The sequence below is a fragment of the Ursus maritimus genome, unplaced genomic scaffold (genome assembly GCF_017311325.1).
Source record: "Ursus maritimus isolate PB19 unplaced genomic scaffold, ASM1731132v1 scaffold_15, whole genome shotgun sequence".
NCBI lineage: Eukaryota > Metazoa > Chordata > Mammalia > Carnivora > Ursidae > Ursus > Ursus maritimus.
This window is the reverse complement of record NW_024423897.1, coordinates 19814813-19834466: the sequence shown is the minus strand read 5'-3', so window position 1 is coordinate 19834466 and position 19654 is coordinate 19814813. Positions and strand designations below refer to the sequence as shown.

The 19654-nt window shown below is 42.6% G+C and overlaps 1 protein-coding gene across 4 annotated transcripts in view; it reads left to right on the top strand.

Annotated features, from left to right (window-relative positions):
* The window catches only part of GRIA1 (glutamate ionotropic receptor AMPA type subunit 1), a 294487-nt gene that overhangs the window by 206887 nt on the left and 67946 nt on the right, over positions 1-19654 (top strand). For all 4 annotated transcript variants that reach the window (XM_008692470.1, XM_040630384.1, XM_008692468.1 and 1 more), the window contains one exon: positions 3188-3558. In XM_008692470.1, coding sequence (XP_008690692.1) covers positions 3188-3558 — 371 coding nt within the window. The remainder of the gene's footprint in view (positions 1-3187; positions 3559-19654) is intronic.

Genomic DNA, 19654 nt, shown 5'->3' with positions numbered 1-19654 from the left:
CCCCCCCCCCATGTTTTTAAAAGCCCCCAGGTGATTCTGACATACGTTCCTCTTGGAAAGCCACTGTCCTTAGAAGTCAATTTAAGTAAATAATTTTAAGTGTCTGTGAAACTCTTACACTTCACAGTATTCTCACATATTCGAATTCTTTGGATCCTCACAAAAGCATCGTATCAAATAAGTAAAGCAAAAATTATGCCTCTTTTTTTTTTTTTTGAGCAATTTGATATCCCAAAAGACAGTGGTCTCACTTGAGGCCACGTGGTCAGCAAGTCGCAGAGCAGAGCAGCCAGGTATGCTTTCCCAGGTGAGCTCTGCTTTCACCAATCCTGCAGAGCTCCGGGAACAACCGCAGGTGGTTGAAACAACTCTCCAGACCTCCCAGTCAATGTCAGACAAGCTTCGCACAAACCACCTTCACTCTCTGGACCGGAGTTTTTTTCTCTATAAAGTAAGGTCACTGAATGTAACATCTCCCACTGTGTGTGTATCCTACACACGTGGGTCTCTTTTGATGCTCAGGGATCCATGGCCTGATAAATTTAGAAGTAGTGCATCTACTTCCGTCTCTTGGAAATTCTCAGTGCACAGTGATCTTTTAAAGGTTCTGAGAAGTCTTGCCCCAAAGTAACCCATTTAAATTCACGTTTTCCAGTGTTTATTTTCATGTTGTACTCATGAACATCCTTCCAGAAATCATGTTCCATGAAACAAATCCTGGAATCGCTGAATGAACTGAGCTCTAAGACGATGTGCTGCTAGGATTTTTCCAGTCTGCAGTTCCTTTCGTTAACTCACATCAGGGGGCATCAAACAAAACCATTCTGTTCTTGTTACCACTTTCAAAGCTGGTCTTCATTCATCTCCCTTTTGGGTAACTTGCGGTAGTACCTCTCAGTTATTTCCATGACTTTTCTCCTCCCTTCCTTTTCTCTATTTCTTTCTATGTTAGGTTACAGAGGAAAGAGTAGATATCTTCTCCCTTGCACTAGCTTGTGTTTGGAAAAAAGCGGGGGGGGGGGGGCACCTGGGTGGCTCAGTCGTTAAGCTCTGCCTTCGGCTCAGGGCGTGATCCCAGAGTCCTGGGGTCGAGCCCTGCATCGGGCTCCCTGCTCCGCTGGGAGCCTGCTTCTTCCTCTCCCACTCCCCCTGCTTGTGTTCCCTCTCTCTCTGGCTGTCTCTCTAATAAATAAATAAAATCTTTAAAAATATATATATATATATGGTATATCCGGATTTATGCAATGGTTATTAGGGAAAAAAATAGAATTACTATCAAATCCGCACCTGATTCCACATTGCTTTATGGAAAGTTTCTTTCTCTAGGTGAGAATTTAAGTCATTCTGAAGCCAGGCTTTTTATTCCACTTAAAGCACCTTCTCTAAAACCCCAGACAATGAGAGTAACCAGAGGAAATCCTGTCTGTGCAACACCAGCCAGCAGCTGAGTGGGGCCCTTATCTGCACAGCATCTGTCACCAGCTTCACATCTGGACTGTAGTGCAGTGTCATGAGAGAAAGCCATCCTCCAGGAACAGACTTGCACAGACGTGTCTCTTGTTTCAAAAATGAGTGTTGTGGCACCTGTCTGTGGAACCTTTTTGGGTTTCCAGTATCTCTTGATCTCAGGCCAACAGAGCAGTGGATTTTTATTGTACAGATGCCAGTGCTTCTGCCATTAGGGAGAGGGAGGGAGGACCAAAGAGCAAGGCTGGTGATTCCACATGCTGGGTGTCCAAGGATGAGCACTGCAGTCTTTTTATGTTTATCTACGTGCTGGATTTGAATTTTAAAAAAAGTGAATTAACTGTATGTTTCTTAGGAGTCTTCTTGAGAAATACTTGTGATGCACCTTTCCTCCTCTCTGCAAGGCCTTCACTCACATGTTTCCCTCCTTCTGGAATGTGTACTGTTGCCAGAGCAACAAGATCCTACCCCTCCTTCAATGCCAAATTTATATGTCACCTCTTTTATGATGCAGCCCCTAATCTCCTCAGCCAAAATCAATGTCTCTCTGGTCTCTCTCCTGTATCATTCTGTATCTCTTGCATAGCACATATTCAGCCTTCCTTGCAGACTGAGAAGTTGTGTGTGGGTGGTGGGGGGGGGGTGGATATGTATCCCAAACTCTCCTACTAATTTGTAATACCCTGAATGTAGGGACCATAGCTCACCTACAGCTTTCGGCCTAGGGCTTGCACATAAGTACCCAATAAGTGTTTACTGAGTTAAATTTGCCTTTATCCCATTTGCCTTTATCCCATTTGCCTTTATCCCACCTTATTAGCCAGGGATATCTTAGCTGCAAGTGAAAGAAACCCAATCCAAACTGGCTTAGGCAAGCAGAAGGGTTGGTTCATGTTCGTGGAGACAAAGAGAATATATTAACCCATTTTCCTAGGGCTCCAAGGTAAGCCCTGAATTTAGCATGGCCCAAATTATATTATGGACCAGTTTCTGCATCTCTCACTCGAACTGTCAGGGCTAATGCTCATTAAACCACTTGGGTCCTATGCCATTTTTTTAAAGATTTTATTTATTTATTTGAGAGAGAGTGAGAGAGTGCAGGAGCAGGGGGAGGGGGAGAGGTAGAAGGAGAAGCTGACTCCCCACTGAGCAGGGAGCCCAATGCTGGACTTGATCCCAGGACCCTGAGATCATGACCTGAGCCAAAGGCAGCCACTTAACCGACTGAGCCACCCAGGCACCCTGGTCCTATGACATTTTTGGATGAATCATACTGACCAGGGAAATGAAATAATGATAGCCAAACCCAGGTCATGTGCTTCACCAGGTAACCAGGTGATCAGCCCCCTTGGAGCTAGGAGGACTAAGAGTGGAGCAGGAGTGATTTTCCAGCAGAAGAAGGAGGTATGGCTGCTGGGCAGGCAGAAGCAACAGATATCACAACATCCCCCTCCAGGAATGTGAGGAAGATGCCTTCACAGTTGGAGCTGTCAAATAATGGGATAATCTCTCCTGTAAGATAGTGAGCTGATCATTCATTTGTCAGAAATACCTTATAGAGGGTAGGAGGGATTAGACTTCTAAGGCTCTTTTCAACTCTCACATCCTTTAAGATGCAAAAGAATATTCAGTGGAGAGAGAAACAAGAGAATACAGAGCTGCTGAGCTCAACTGCATTTCTTCTTCTTTTTTTTTTTTTTTTTTTTTTTTTTTTTTGCAGAGAGCCGATGTGGCCGTAGCTCCTTTAACTATCACCTTGGTCCGGGAAGAGGTGATAGATTTCTCCAAGCCATTTATGAGTTTGGGGATCTCCATCATGATAAAAAAGCCACAGAAGTCCAAACCTGGGGTCTTCTCCTTCCTCGATCCTTTGGCTTATGAGATTTGGATGTGCATTGTCTTTGCCTACATTGGAGTGAGTGTCGTCCTTTTCCTGGTCAGCCGCTTCAGCCCCTATGAATGGCACAGTGAAGAGTTTGAGGAAGGGCGGGACCAGACAACCAGTGACCAATCCAATGAGTTTGGGATATTCAACAGTCTGTGGTTCTCCCTGGGAGCATTCATGCAACAAGGATGTGACATTTCTCCCAGGTCAGTCAGCTCTTCTCAACCCCTTTGCTCAATGCTGTATTTTTCTTGGGGAAAAAAAAGCAAATACTGGAAAGTTAAGGGATAGGAATTGTTTCCAAACTTCACTGTATTCAGCTTTACAGTCAACTGTCCAGTGTATGCTGTCGATTTTCTGGATGCCTCCTGTGTCTGAGCCAGATCTGTCTGCTATCTGGTTGATGTGCTCTGTCAAGATTAACAGGAATAATCACAAGTCTGATGTTCTATAGCCGAAAGGTTCAGAGAAGGGGTGAGGGACAGTGTGGTACAACTAACATTTAGTGAGCACTTGTCAGATGGGAGGCAAGGTTTTTAGTCCCATATGTGCATTATCTCACTGAATCCTCACAGAAGCATAAGGTGGGACCCTCGTTATATCTTCTTTCATAAATGAGGAACCACACAAATGTGACTCTTGCCAAGGTTACAGGGCTAGTAGCTAGGTGAGTTGAGATCCAGACCACCATCCTATACTACTTCTAAGTGATGGAAGGAGCGCTGAACTATGAGTGGGTCCCAGCATAGCCCTGAGCAGGTCACCTGACCCTGGTAGACCTCGGTTTCTTCATTTTTAGGAGAAAAGATTCTCTTTTTCTTAGTTCTGAGATGGACCTCAGAAATAATCTAGTTCCAGTGGTGATGTAAATTTGTTTCTTGTGGTTCAAAACTGGGGTTTCTCAGAGGTGCCTCAGATACTGCATTAAGAGAACTTGGGTGCCCAAATCAGTGAGGTTGCAGCCCCCCTCCCCCCGAATCAGAGTAGTTCATTTTTGTCTGTCTTATATGTTAGATTGTGAATACTATTTCTTTTGGGGAAAAAAATGATTCTGAAGCTAAGAAAGAAAAAAAAGAAGGCAGGATGTAAAGTAGGGGGCATGAAGAAAACTTTAAATTTACCAATCCTGATATTTATTGAACTCCTATCTTTGTGTGTAATGTTCTTTCAACTACATTCTGGAATGTTCATGCCACAGATCCCCTCCAATTTACCTGATACACAAGCACTGACTATATTTCCTTTTCCTTTTATGGTTGTTCACTCTCTATGAACTCCTTTTCCACTAAGTAGTCCCTTGTAGACTACAAAGTTTCTAAAGCACACAGGGAGGCATGACTTAGAACTTGGCTGTTGTGAATAGATTTGCACACACTGTCACCCTCTGGGGGCAAATTACATAAATATTAAGCCCTCTTGGATCTGTGCTGGAGGCCTCTTTACCACCTGTCTGTTTTGCATTTGGGTGTCAATGAGAACCAATATTCCTAAGTAGCAATGGAATAAAATTCTTCCTAAGGAGCTTCCCTCAGGACTCATTTTGGCTCTGTATAATTTAGGTAGTCTCATTGTTCACCATTATAATCGTGTTTTTCTTTAAATAAGAAGACAGTTGGGGGGTGGGGTGCGTGGGAGAGGAGGTGTGAGACTGGATGCTTGGCCAATACTGGCAAACACATGGTGAAGAGTAGATAGAACCAAGCAGGGGAAGGACTTGCTTAAAAATAAATCGGGCCAGTAGATAAACAGTGGGAAGAAATGACTCTTAGCTCGTCAGTATAATATAGGGCCATCACAATATGCACGTGTCTATAAAAGACCCAGGGGGTTGTTTTTCTCCATTATTTCCTTCCTCAGTGGGCATCTCACCTCCTAAGGGCTCACCTGAGTGGTCTGACCTCCGGGTATGTTTTCACACTCCCCACCCTTCTTCCCAAGGTCTCAAGTCGGTGGCCCACAAGAGCCGAATCCCCTGCCAGGCCTGTTTTTATTTGATCTGCACAGAATTTGGTCATGGTTGTGCACAGCCACACGGCAGCTGCCCTCCTTACCTGATCCATGTATCCCCCACTAGCTCCACGGCCCCCAGCTAACCACCTTCATTCCTTCATTACTCAGCTGGGCCCTGGGAGGATATTTGAGTTTGTGACCTCTGACTGCAGGAGAATTTTCAAACTGTCTCCAGGCCTTCTGAGGGTTCCACTAGAGTATCTTAGGAGCCAACACTGAGGTGAAGAGGAGACTGAGCAGGGTCCAACCCAGCCTCCTTCCTCCTGATCTCCGATGGAACACCTCCACTCGCTGCCTATTTTTTCAGTGGTAAAATAGAATAGTTCTCACCTCAACTTTGTTGTGAGGTTTAAAATAGATCGATACAGATAGAACCCATAATATAATATCCAGGAAGCACTATAAAATAGATGCCATTTTTTTATTATTTTACTGATTTTATATACTGGGCTTCTACTCAACTTCACTGGAAGAAAAGGCACTCCCACTGATTTGAAAGCCACCAGACTTCTCCCTTCTTGTGGGCAGAAAGATTTGTCATTGTGGATTAAAGGGACTGACAGACAAAAGAATTAACCTTCCAGAATAAGAAGTTTTGTGTACTTGAGGTGGACTTTTCCTTATTAGGCCTACCCTGGCCAATCCCAGAGCTTCAGGGCCCTATAGAAACCCCTTGAGGGTCAGAGTAACATCACAATGTATCCTGGAAATATACACTAAAGAGAAAAAGCGTCTACTTCAACTCACTAGGGCCAGACAAGAAAGACAAGGGCGCTTAGACAGTGATCAGAGCCGGAGACTACGAACATCGACAGAAGCTTTTGTTTTGCTTGTTTTGCCCCAAGTTTCATGAGCCTCTGACATGCAAAGCACTGTGTCAGACAATTGGGGGCTATGGTGGGAAGAGCTTTAAGGGGCTTGTATACACCCAACATCCTTCCAAATGAGCTTTAGTTAGTTGTTCTTGCTGTTTACTTAAAGAATAGATCATAAATCCTCACTAATTTAGATTTTCGGAAACTAAGTTCCATCTGAATTACATCTATCTACACTCATACATAAGTAGCTTTATCTCTTCATCTCCTCAAAGTTCCTGTTAATGTCTATTAATCAAAGCCAACAAAATGTAGCTAAATGTGCTTGCCTGCAATTAACCCAATAATCTGACCACAGGAATATGAACAGATGAAGAGTTGTCTTTCTTACATTATAAGAAGCATGGAATTAGACAGTGGTTCATGGTTCAGTGAAACCAGGATCTGCTGTTTTGGGATTGTCTTGGCATTTGCTCATATTCACAAGGTGGCTACACCCAGATATCATGTGCATATTCAAGCAGTGAGAGAAGGAAGAAGGACTGCCATTTCTAGCTCTTTGGATCAGAAAAACAAAAGCTTAGCAGAATACTCCCCACCGCAGCAGCTGATGCCTGCTTCTATCTCATTAGTCAGAACAGTGGCCCATGATCGTTTCTAGTGGCAAGGAAGGCCAGTAAGGCAAGAACTTAGGTGTTCTAGCCTCTAGAGGGGAGGGGGTGGGGATGGCTGGGGAATCAACCAGCAGCACTGGCCACAGTGCCTAAAGCCAATGTTTTCGGCACTTACACTGTGAATAATCTGTGATTAACACATTCAATGACATATGCCAGTAAATGCTCCTGAAATGCTTTAAAGACTCTTCCCACCTCTCCTTAAAATATTTATATGAGAAATTGGGTTTGTGTAAGCTATTTAACATTCAAAGTTAAAATTCAGTTTAGCTGTGATCACAGATGACAATTTTTTGCGTTAGGCTGATGATGAGATTAAAATGCCATCCATGAATTGACTTCATAGGCCTGCTTCTTGTGTCTGATGACCTATTTTTAATAGATATTTAGATTCCTTTTCCCAGAGAAACATTTTGAGAAGCAATGTACAAAAGGAGGGACAAAACCATCACAGGCAAAATGTATTTTTAGTTCCTTCAACTTTCTTTTCTGCATCATTTCCCCCTATTTGTAGCTAGTGTCATTCACTTATTCAACAGATATTGCTAATTGTCCATGATATGCAGGGCATGGTGCAGGATGCTGAGAATATGAAGATATATCAATGAGGAGCATGGGGGCTAGGCGTATTTGCTTCAAGGAGCTGGCAAGTATGGTGCTGTAAGATAGACATTAAACAGGGGATTGTGATGTGCTACAAATAAAATGACCTTGCTGTAGCAATAGATAATAAGGGAAGTGGAATTACAGGGGACTGACTTAAGGAGTCCTGAGAAAATTTCTCTGAGGAGCTGATAGGTAAGAAAGAGGTAAGCTTGCACAGAGCTGAGAGACATAATAGCCATGTGCAAAGGCTCTGAGATCGAAAAGAGCTTAGCAGCTTTCAAGGATCGAAGGGGTGACCAGTGTATATGGCTTGCAGTGAATGAGAACAGAGAAAACATCAGAGAAGTAGGCAGAGTCCAGATTATGCGCAGCCCCATACCATAGTATAGATTTAGAGTTTCACTTTAGATATAATGGGAAGACATTGGAGAGTTTTAAGCAAGGGAAGGATTGATTTACATGCTAAAATACCACTCTGGGGAGCTATGAGGAAAATGAATCAGGCAGAGAATAGTCAAGAGTGGAAGCAGAGAAACCAAGCAAGAGGATCTCATGGCTGTCTAGGGGAAATTATAGAGATGGAAATTATAATGGTCATGAGGATGGATTTGTGGGCTACGTTGAAACTAGAACTGACAGCATGTGCCGATGGACTGGATATATGAGAGTGAGGGGAGGGGAGAGTCCATGGTGGATCTAAGAGATAAGGAACATTTGGAAAACATGGAACCACAGTTCCGGGGACCTTTAGCTTTGGATGGGATCATTAGGATGATCTAGTTTATCCATCTCATGTTACACATGAGGAAACCAAGGCCCAAGAGGCAAAGCGATTTCCTCTGAGGTGACCGAGACAATCCCTGTGGCCTGGTGATGCCCAGTCCAATGCTGCCTACCCGGCAATGTCAACCCAGGGCTCCACTGCCTGCAAGTGAGCTAAGAATGAGCCTCTTCACCTCTTTATTCCCACAGCCCCACTTCCTCAATGGCTTGTCCATGGGGTAAGTACTTTCCTGGGTTCAGATAACCTTAGTAAGCAGAACAAGAGGGGTTCGGAAGGTCCTAGGAGAATAGAGGAAAATGGGAAATTATGACTGCAGCTTTCAAAACTCTTTTATTCCTGATCTTAAAATGTATCAGAATATATGATAATTATCTCTACCTAGTGAAGATAATTAGTCTCAGTGAGAAGTCTCAAGTGGAGGAGTGATGGCACTTCGGATATCTCCAAGAACCCTATACCACACACACACACACACACACACACACACACACACACACACCCCCACCAGCTAATCTACTTGTCGGGCCAAGCAACTGATTCACCATGGGAACAGGATAACCAATGAGCAGATCCCAAACTGATAACCAACAAGCAGTCTGACCTTTGCATTACACAGAAGTTCCATAGCAACCAGTACGTGATGACATTGAGAGGTGATGAGAAATGCACCCCGTCCGCCTCCTGTTCTCCCACCTCCTCTCCCAGAGACAGTCATGCAAACCTCCTTCTTCTTGCTCATCTTGTGTCATTTAAGTGCTGCGGGAGGAAAGAAGGGATGCTGAGAGTAGAAATTCAGGGATGTTGATAGAAGCTCCCTGAAATCATAAAATATTTCACCTTTAGAAAACATAAACTTCATTTGGGACACAGATTCATTGCTTCAAGGAACAATATCACAAGGATGTGATGCAAGATCATGATACAAGAAATGTAGGAGACAGATGCTTAATTAAGCTTTCCTTAAGACTAGGTATAGGGGTTTCTGTGGAGACCCCCTGCATCAGAATCATCTGTCCCTCACCATTGGCCCCGGTGAGGGGATTCTGCAAATGTGTCAGGTGTGATCTGTGTAGGGAATATCTGGGATTGGCCCCATCCCTGGGGGACTTTAGCTCAGTGCCTCCTTCCTTTCAACCTTAATCCTCTGCTACCTGATGGCAAGACCCAGAGCCAGGCTCCAATGCCCAGCAGTTTCACAGACCATTGAGAAGCACATGAGTAGAAGTTTCAGAAGCTCCAGAAGCCATGGAAGTATCAAAATGAATGCAGTGACAGGAGGATACAGGCTTCACTGGATATGCAAATGAAAAGCATCATTTCCTGCATCTCAGCCAGCAATTCTGGCCATCAGGAAGAAGGAAGTCAAACGACGCTCTNNNNCCTCTCGAGAGTGCTCTGAAAGTCCAAGGTTTGAGCAGCTTAACTGAAGAAGAGCTGGGTTTTTTTCTTTCAAAAGTCACAATAGGCACATTTTTAGAAAGTGTTTCCTGAGCTGAAAGGGATGTTTAGAGCCATTTATTCACTCATTAAATGTTTATTTAGCACCTATTATGCAACAGACATGGTTCAAAGTGCTATATGACATATCACTGAACAAAGCAGACAAAACTCCCTGCCCTCCTAAGAGCTTACCTTATAATGAAAGGAGGCAAGCAATAAGCAGAACATCTGGAAAATGTAATCAACACCCCCCTCCCAATCTGATAGGTGGAGAAGGTTCTGGCATACAAGGAGGGGAGGGACTTAACCAGGAGTCACAGAGGTAATTCATGTAAGCTCAGTAACACAAGCATAGGGGTCATCTGGGGGCTGTGGTGAACTGAGATATGCATATGTCAGTTGAAGGACACAGCCCCCACTCCGTTCTGGACAGTCATTGCCCTAGGAACTCTATGCAGAGGAAACAGCAACATGCCAAGATTCAGCTTGTGGGCCACCAGTTGGAGACCCCTGGAAGAATGCTGAGGAGTATAAGGTAGCACTGTACCTTTAATGAATTTAGACCTACTTGGAATATCATATTTATGTACTTTGTAAAGGAATTTTCCCCATCCCCCCCCCATTTTGGGTCCCAAGTATGTGTTCCAAAATGTGATCACTATGTTTTTTCTCCTCCTTCACATGCCTTGGAAAATCCAGGCCATGGATGGGGGCCGCACTAGAAGAAATATGATCCCTATGTCGCTATAACCAAAAAAGCTTGCCCACGACTCTATCTTCCTAGGTTCTACGTTTTCCTGGAAAGAACCTCCTGTTTCTTTTTAAACTTTCTCTGGAAATACAGCATCTACGACCGGAAGACCCAATTGTTCATCTGGAAAGAAGTACAAAATTCTACATAGGGAAAACATGAAAGCATTATTAATCAAATTGATGGGGAATGTATGCCCATACTCCTATGAGGAGTCTGATGGCTTTGAATATGAGTTAGGCACACCATCCATCTGTGCAAATAAATACTTTTGCCCCAGGGATGTTCTAGGAAGACAATAGGCAAATTAAGCCCAAGGTATCAAGCAGAAGATAAATGGTGTCAGGCACACTAATACAGAAATGACAAACCTAGATGGTGATACTCATGGTGTGTCTCTGGTGGCTTAAAAGGGCCTTAAAATAAGAAAGCCCAGTACCTGCTGGAAGCAGGATGGAGTCCTACCCAAGGCAGGCAATGGGAGCAGCTTTTGTCACAGGGGGCAGGACCACCGGACTGGAGGATGTGGTAAAGGAGCTTAGAAAACAGTTCAGTCTCAATCTACTATTAGCCCACTGCGTGAGTAACTTCCTCTGTCTGTCTTGCTTCTCTGTCTTCAAAATAGCAGCAACATGGTCCCTACTATGTCTCCAGACCCCCATCTAAGGTGTGTGTCCCTCTGATTCCCAGGTTCAGCCAGGGCTCTAGCCAAGCCAAGTTGTGGTTCCTTCTGTCATCCCCTCTGATTGGACTGACTGTTCCCATCTTTCCTGCTCCACTCTTCCCCCTTTGCAAACACTGGCTCCCCAGCCCCAATTACTCTTCTGAAACTGTGCTTCATGGTAATGGTTATGCCTGAAGCCTGGAATAGGGTTGCTGCAGTTGAATCCTAGCAGTTTGCAAGTGTGGGAAGATAGCTTTCTGCACCTCAGTTTCTTCTTCTGGAAAATGAGGGTGATAAGAAGACGACCCAGCAAAAGTGTATTAAATGACATGATGCCTGGAAAGCTCTTTCTCTGCACAGGGCTGACCCACAGACAGTAAGAGCTGTTGACGCTGCAGTTGCTCTCACCACTGTCACTGCCTGTCTCTGAGGGCATCCCTCACCTGCAGCCCTGCACTAGAGTTACCCTGGCTATTCCTTACCAAGACGCAGACTGATCTCTGCAGCTCGTCCAAAACCTGGCACCGGGTGTTGTGTATTCAAATACCTGCTTGTTGAATTAACACGTCACTTTCTAAGCATCTCCTATTTTTCATTTAATGGAGAGAAAGCTGTCTAATGGGGAGAATTTCTGGCTGTCAGTAACTACCTGTGTCACATGGGGAAACGCAGTCCTGGTCTATGAAGGGATCTGGAGGAAAATCAGGTAGAACTGGAGACAAGGAAGTTACATAGACCCAGAAAACTTAATGTTGCCAGTTACCCCATTATTCAGGGATGCTCTAATCTTCTCTCGGCTCCCAAGACAGTAGTAATACTTGCTTTCACTTGTTGCAACTAGTATGTGTCACGCACTCTGGTGTTAGATCACATTACTCGGCATCATGACAACCTCTGCCTGGGTACATCAGCACCATTCTACAGATGAGAAAACTGAAGCACAGAGTGATTAACTCCCTTGTCTATGGCTACCCAGCAGAGCTGGTATTATAATCTGTATTTGTCTGATTCCATGATTTATCCTTAACACATTGCAGTCTTCCAAAACCAGAAATCTTCTGAGGTTCCCTTAGGGCTCCCTGTGGATTATTAGAATTCATGAAAAAAAAAAAGGTACTCATTTTCCTCTGTAGGGCCCCCTCACTCTGATTTTTCTAATGGACCTTTTTTTTTGCCTTGGGTTTCTATTCCATTTTTATTCTTTACAGTCTCTTTGTCTTTAAAAGCCATCTCCTGAGGAAGGAGAGGTGAACACCCAGGAGTGTACTCTGCCCCCACCAAGAGGGAGGGCAATGAGGCCCCCTGGAGCAAGGGCAATGTGAAACAGAGACAGAAGCAAAGATGCAACTAGTGCCACTTTGGAGAGGCAACCTCTTGGCTTCAGCTAGGAGGTGACTATGGCATAGGGTAGGTTTCATAGTGACAGCCAAAAGCTGGAGAGGGCATGGGACTCTTTCACTGTAGCTCTTTAGGTAGGAATGGGGGTGGGGGAAGAAGAGGAAAAAGGATCACAAATGGCCTTAAAATTGTAGGGCTGAGAAACATCTAGGGTCCACACGTTTATCCTATAGATTGTTGTGCAAATGTGGCAAGATATAAGGATGTCTCTTTCACTGTTGTTTTAAAAATCTGTTAGTTGCCCGCTGTCCCTCCGCGGAAGTCTGCTGAAAGACGCAGTGGTTCATCACCCAGTGGAACCCAATGCAGCTGTTTCGGTAGAAGAACAAGCCTGCCTGTGCTGCTTTGTAAAGATCTTCGGGGTGGCATGGCAGGGAAATAATGGGTTGTGGTCCCACTGGTCCCAAATTATAGGTTCTTTTCACTGCGCCAGGCTGCCTTTCTGGAACACAGGGAACTAAGAGGACGTGTAACTGAGGGCTAAACTCTGGCATGTGGATTTGGTGCCAAATTTTTTCTGAGAAAGGAAAAATTAGTGTGGGTTGTGGTGAAGAGAGACCTCTGGGAAGCATTGGACTGTGCCTTGAAAGATAAGATTTTCTACAAAAGCAAAGAGAAATGAAGGGAGAAATCTCAGGGTAGAAGTGGGTGGGGGGCAGGGATTGCCATGAACAAAGGCACTGAAGCAGGCGTGTGTTGAGCCATGGGACCTGTCGATCAAGGTCGTCCCTAGGTACTCATTAGCCAGAGGTTCAGAGCTCACAAAGTTTAATGATAAAGTCAGTACTGTGACTTTGGGGGACTTATAACCTTCATAAAGCCATTAAAGCATCACGGACAGTGTTGGGTCAGTTCTTCAGGTGCATCAGTAAGAAATTCCCAGCGCTGTATGGAGCACCTTTATTGATTGGTATTAAGGCTTGGTCTACCATGGATGGGATGATGTCAGCCAGATCTAATTTCTAGACTTCAGAGGATCCTGGCTGGGCATTCAGGGAGTCCCTGCCACTGCTGCCGCCAGGTTACTTATCTCCTGAGTGGCACAGAGGAGCTGTCAGGCAGAAAGATGCCTTCCCTTCTATGGAATTCTGGCTAGGCCCCCACCTGATATTCATCTGCTCTTTCATGTCCTATTTTCTGTGTACGTACTGGTTCTGGAAAGGGAGAGAGAGAATGGAGAGGGAGTTTATTTTGTTTTGTTTCTGGTTACTGTGTATGTATATTTCTGTAGACAGTAGGGAGCATTAATCAATCAAATGTTTTAATTGAGCACCATCTTGGGTCTAAACCTTGCCTTAGGCACAGTGCTAAGCATTATGGCAGATGCAAAGAAGCAAGAAACATGAGTTCAGACCTCTGACTTTGCAAGTCAGTAGAAGAACCTAGATAGATAGATAGATAGATAGATAGATAGATAGATAGATAGATAGATTTTTTTAAAGGTAGATAATAAAGCAGAATGTGTATTTGAATAATTCCCAAGCCCAGGATTTGCAGTCAACAGCGTAGAGAAAAAAGAAAACTCTCCAAGGACTAAAATGATCTGACCTGGCTTAGTGAAAAAGGAGAGACTTGGGCTGGTCCCAAAGGATAAAGCTAGACTTATAGACAGAACTCCAGGTAAGGCAGTTGGGGGATGGAGGAAAGCCCAAGCAAAGAAGAAAAAATAACTTCATTTTGAGACCACATAACCGTTATTCAGAGAGACCTGGGTTTGAATCCTAGTCCACCAGATACTAGCTGCAAGACTTTAGCCAGTAACTTAACTGCCAAGCCTCCGTTTCCTTTAAAAAAAAAAAAAAAAAAAACTCGCCCATTAATGCCAATATCATAGGATTCTTACAAGAATACCTTAACAAAAACTGATGCATGTTGCCTAGCATATACCAGGGATTCAAAAACCTTAATTTTCTTTCCATTCTTTTGTGATAATCACATCACTTCCTTTCCACTTTGTCTCTGACTTCCCACCAATCATTTATTCTCTGCTGAGAGCTTTCTGGGACTCACTGCCATGAATCTCCTTATCTGGTTGTCCTCCTGGCCCAGCACTGGCCAGAGGGAAGTCCAGAGACTGCTCCAGAAGAAGGAGGAAGGCTGCCAGGTAGTGTCATGACTAGAGGGTGTGGACAGCATCACTCATCCCATCCCAGAGTTATTTCTCACTTTAAGCCTGGACAGGAACTGGATCTGAGCTCCTGCCTGCCTCCCTGGCAAATCTTGTTTCCTGGGCAGCTACCCTTCCCTGCTACCAGTCCCCTCCTCATCTCCTGGGCATCTGATTTTGTTTCTTAGTGGTCAGCATTTCAGTGGCTTTCTCTGTTTCCCAGAGTGACAGACACTGGTTTTGCAGGACTTATAAATATGCAGCACTTTTTCAACAGAGTAATTAAGAGCATGAGCTCAGGAGTTAGACCTGAGCTTATTTCTGCCTGAGACACTTATTTGCTGTGTGACCCTGGACAACTAACTTTGCAACTCAGAGTCCCTGTTACTATTGCTACGTAACAAGTCCAAACTTGTGGCATTAAACTACAGCCACGTTTTTACCCTCATGGAATCCATAGGTCAGGAAATTTGGAAAGCAGCATAGTGTTATGGTTTATCCTTGCCCGAAGGTGTTTAGGGCCCCAGATGGAAGAACTAAAAGGCTGTGGATGACTGGAAAACCGGGGGATGGAATCATCTGAAGACTCATGCACACAGCTGGCAGGTGAAGCTGATGTCCCAAACACCTGCGTGTGCCCTCTCCATGCTCTGCTTGGGCTTCCCCAGCATGAGAGTCAGTTCCAAGAACAAGGGATCAAAGAGAAGGCAGGCAGAAGCTGTATCACCTTTTATGACCTACCCTGAGAAGTCACATAGTGTGACTTCTGCCGTAGTCACAAGTCCAGGCATATCAAAAGGGAAGGAACCTTTCAGTAGAACAAGTGTCAAAATCACATTGTTAAGAAGAACACATGGAATAAGACAGATTGTTATGGCCATATTTGGAAAATACAATCTGTCATACCTTTTATATAAAGAGCAGATCATCCTTTTTGGAATCATTGTAAAGATTAAATAAGTCTTTATGGTACTTAGCATGGTGCCTGACATTTAATCAATAAAAGTCATATATTCATTCATTCATTCTCTCCCCTCCCTCTTGCCCCTTTTCCCTCTTTCCTTACCCTCTCTCCCTCCCCCTGCCCTCCCTGCTTCTCTCCCAGAGTAGAGTTATATACACATATATGACATTTATAATCAGTGCTTATTAAAGTGTAGTCAGTGCTTATTAATATTTTGTGTCCATAATAGATTCTAGTAATTATTTAAGTTAATGAATCTATAGATTAGATCCCTAATGAATCTACAGAATGGAGCCTTAAATGTCAGGTAGTTTCTTATCTAATCATCTCATTTTATACTTCAGAAAACCAAGGTTGAGAGAGTTCGCAAAGTGGGTTAAATTAACATTGACCATTTTATAGTCCAGACTTCGATGAAGCATTTTTGTTGAAAATAAATCAAGTGACCCCAATAATGAACTATTTTTCAAATGACTGATGTTTAGATTTCAACACCTTTCAGGATATGTAGGGCCTTGAACTTCATCATAATCCCTAGAGATGAATGAAAAAAGATAGGAGGAACACAAGAGCTTGGTGTGTTCTCATTTTGCAGATCTGAACACTGAAATGAGCCAGGTCACTGCCTTTGCTTTTTTGACACTATATATATTGTTCCTGCTCCCCACAGCCAAAGGCACCACATTTAGGCAATATTTGCTCAGTGAATCAGCAAAGCAGAACAGAGTTAGCAAAATTGAGATGGTGTGCCTTTTCATCCCTGTACTGAGAAGTAAAGCCAAGGCAAACAAAACAAAAGGGGCATGGTTTATTTTTCCTCAGCAAACCCATGTAGGGAGTCTGGCTGGACAAGGACGGGAGTCAGAAGACATAATTATGGCCAGGTGACCCTGGGCAAGTCAGTTTCCTTCTCACACCTAAGATTTCACAGTCTGAATGATCTAATTCTACAATGGAATGTGTTTACTGAAGCCCTGTGGTCAGGTCTCTCCTTAGTACATGAAGAGTACACGGAAATAAGAAATGCCAGATCTTTGCTTATTTGATGTTTATAGTCAAACTAGGAAGATACGACTAACATGTAAGGAACAGAGAACTTACAAAGCTCAGATGTATCTTGGGACCCAAGCGCCATCCATGGATGACCCAAAAGGGAGAGACGGATGTTGGTAGAAGGTCAGTCCTCATCTACCCATCTGGCTGGAGAAGGAGAAAGGGCAGACACATCATTAAACCCGAAGCAAATCCACCAGACCTCCCTACAAGCCAGTGGCTCTTACATTTCACCATATCTGCTGCATCAAAACTCAAGGGGCAAAAGGAGGATTTCATACTAATACAAAGAAGATTATTTTTTTCAAACCTCAACCTCTTTTTTAGTCAATGGACTGTTCCCTCTTAGATTTGATTTGATATGCTGAGCATAGGAAGATTTTAACTGGAGTTACTGTTTTCCTCGTATCTTCCCCCTTTAACACACAATTTATTTAATTATTTTGAGGTATAACACAAATGACTGTACAAATCAGAAATACATAGCTCAGTTTTCATAAAGTGAAAGCACCTGTATGATCAAAACTAAAATTAAGAAATAGAATATTACCAGATTCTCAAGGACCTCTTTTTGCTCCCTTACCCATAAAAAAGTAATCACTATCCTGACTCCTGACATCATAGACTAATTTTACTACATGAGCTGTTTTGAACCTCTTAAGTAGAACTATACAATATGTACTCTTTTGCGTCTGGCTCTTTTTGCTAAATATTATGTTTTGAGATTCATCCATGTCATCACATACAACTGCAGGCCATTCATTCTCATTTTTGGTATAGTGTTTCATCATGTGGCTACACTGCAATTTATTTATCCAGAAGTAAATCCAGAAGTGTGACCATCTTTGCAGATAAACATTTCTGTTGTTCCCAGTGTGAGGCCATTATAAATAATAATGCTGTATTCTTGTAGAAGTCTTTTGATGAGCATATGGAATTTCTGTTGGGTATATACCTAGGAGAGGAATTCCCAGACATTTTTTATAATTCCCTGTTACAAGTTTTGCCAAACTGTTTCTGAAAACAAATTTACATCCTCATAAGCAATAGATGTGTTCTAGTTGCTCCACATCTACTTTTTTTTCATTTTAGCAAGTGGGTGTTAAAATATCACATTATGGTTTTAATTTGCAATTGTCTGATGACTCGTAGTTTTTTCGTATATATTAGCCATTTGTTTAGCCACCTTTATCAAGAGCTTTGAAAAAGTTTTCCCACTTTTCTGTTAGGTTGTTTTTTCTTATTGTTGTTGTATTATAAAGCATTTTTTATATATCTCTGGTAATGCATATTATCAGATACCAGTATTATCAATATCTTCTGTCCTGTGGCTTGTCTTTTCACTCTCTTGACAGTGTTGTGTCATGAGCAGAAATAGTTATAATGTAATCAGTTAAGCAAATTTTTCCTTGATGACCGGTACTCTTTGTGTGTTGCTTAAGAAGTCTTTGCCTACCTCAAAATCACGAAGATATTCTTATATGATTTCTTTTTTTTTATGTTTTTTTATTATATTATGTTAGTCTTCTATGATTTCTTATGAAATTTTATCTTTCACATTTAGATTTGTGTGTCCTATACATATGTGCAAAGTACAAGATCAAGATTTGTTGTTTTTATTTTGCACGTGGATTTCCTCTTGAGCTATCATGATTTATTGAGACCACCCATTTTCCCCACTGCATGCCCCTTCCTCATAAATCAGGTCAACAAATGTAAATAAGTCTGTTTCTGGATACTTGATTCTGTTCTATTGATGTACTTATTTATTCTTGCCCTACATCACCCTATCTAATTACTATAGCTTTATAATGCCTTGATAACTAGTAACCAGATATCTGGAGAAGGCTGTTCACGGATGCTAAAACAAAGGCTGGATTATTCCATTAGGGGCAGGGGGTAGTATAGAAGAGAGTCTTATATGAGACCATGTCTGCAGTATTTTTCTAACTGAGATACTGTGATTCCATTGGAACATCAGTGATTGTGAAGCTCTAGAACAAATCAATAGCTGAGACACTGTCAGTGATTTTTCTGGGCAGTGTTTCAAAATACCTACAAGTGATGGATAAAGCTCAGAACACTTGTGCGTACAAAAGGCATCCCTGAGCATCCAAACAGGGAGCATGAAAAACTCTAGAGACTATCAGAGAAAAGGCAGAGAAAGATTAATTCTCTTTCATTTAAAATTAACCTAAAAGAAAAAAATTCCATATCAAATAAGATAGTGGGGAACAAAAAGGAATCTGTTGTGCATTGCTTTTATTGACTCTTAGTCTCAACTTAGTGTGTGAAGAAAGCTGCAGAATTGCATTGGCACACCATAAGAGAGATGAACAAGTAAAAAATGTAAATTTTTTTTCAGATTGCATGTTTTGTGCCGGTTAAGTCTAAGAGTATTACTAAGTAATGGATGTGTTGGGGCAGTTAAACCAGGGGTACTGACTGAGTCGTGAATCACCAAGCTCTTGACACGTGATAAAAATAAAAATAACTCATAGAAAAAGCAAACTCATCTATAGGCTTTAACCACAGAGCAAAAACTATTCTGTGCAAAATTTGGTTTTATCTTATGAATTTTCTATCCTTGTTCAAGTCAACTGTACTGAAATGCTATGACTTTGAAAAGGATAAACGTTTCTTTTTGTTGCAGCAAAATAAAGCCCCCACACTCAATAAATCAAAACTGTACTGGCAAAAATTGAACAATTCCATCATTTGCTGAAACCTCTAAAACCCTCAAATTTGTTTGAATACTTCTATAAACAATTCAATCAATCAGTGTTGGCAAAAGTATATGTTAGAACACTTAGAGTGGACTCAGGACTGGGCTAGGTGAGTGGGAAATTCTCAAGGACAATAACATATGGTCTCTAAACACATACACAAACACACAAACACACACACACACACACACACACACACACACACACATACACGCCCATCCCATTACTTCTTACTTAATTTACTGGAAAAAATGCCCATTAAATAATTGAACATGGTGCTAGCTCTCTTATCCCTGTCTTTCAACGTCCT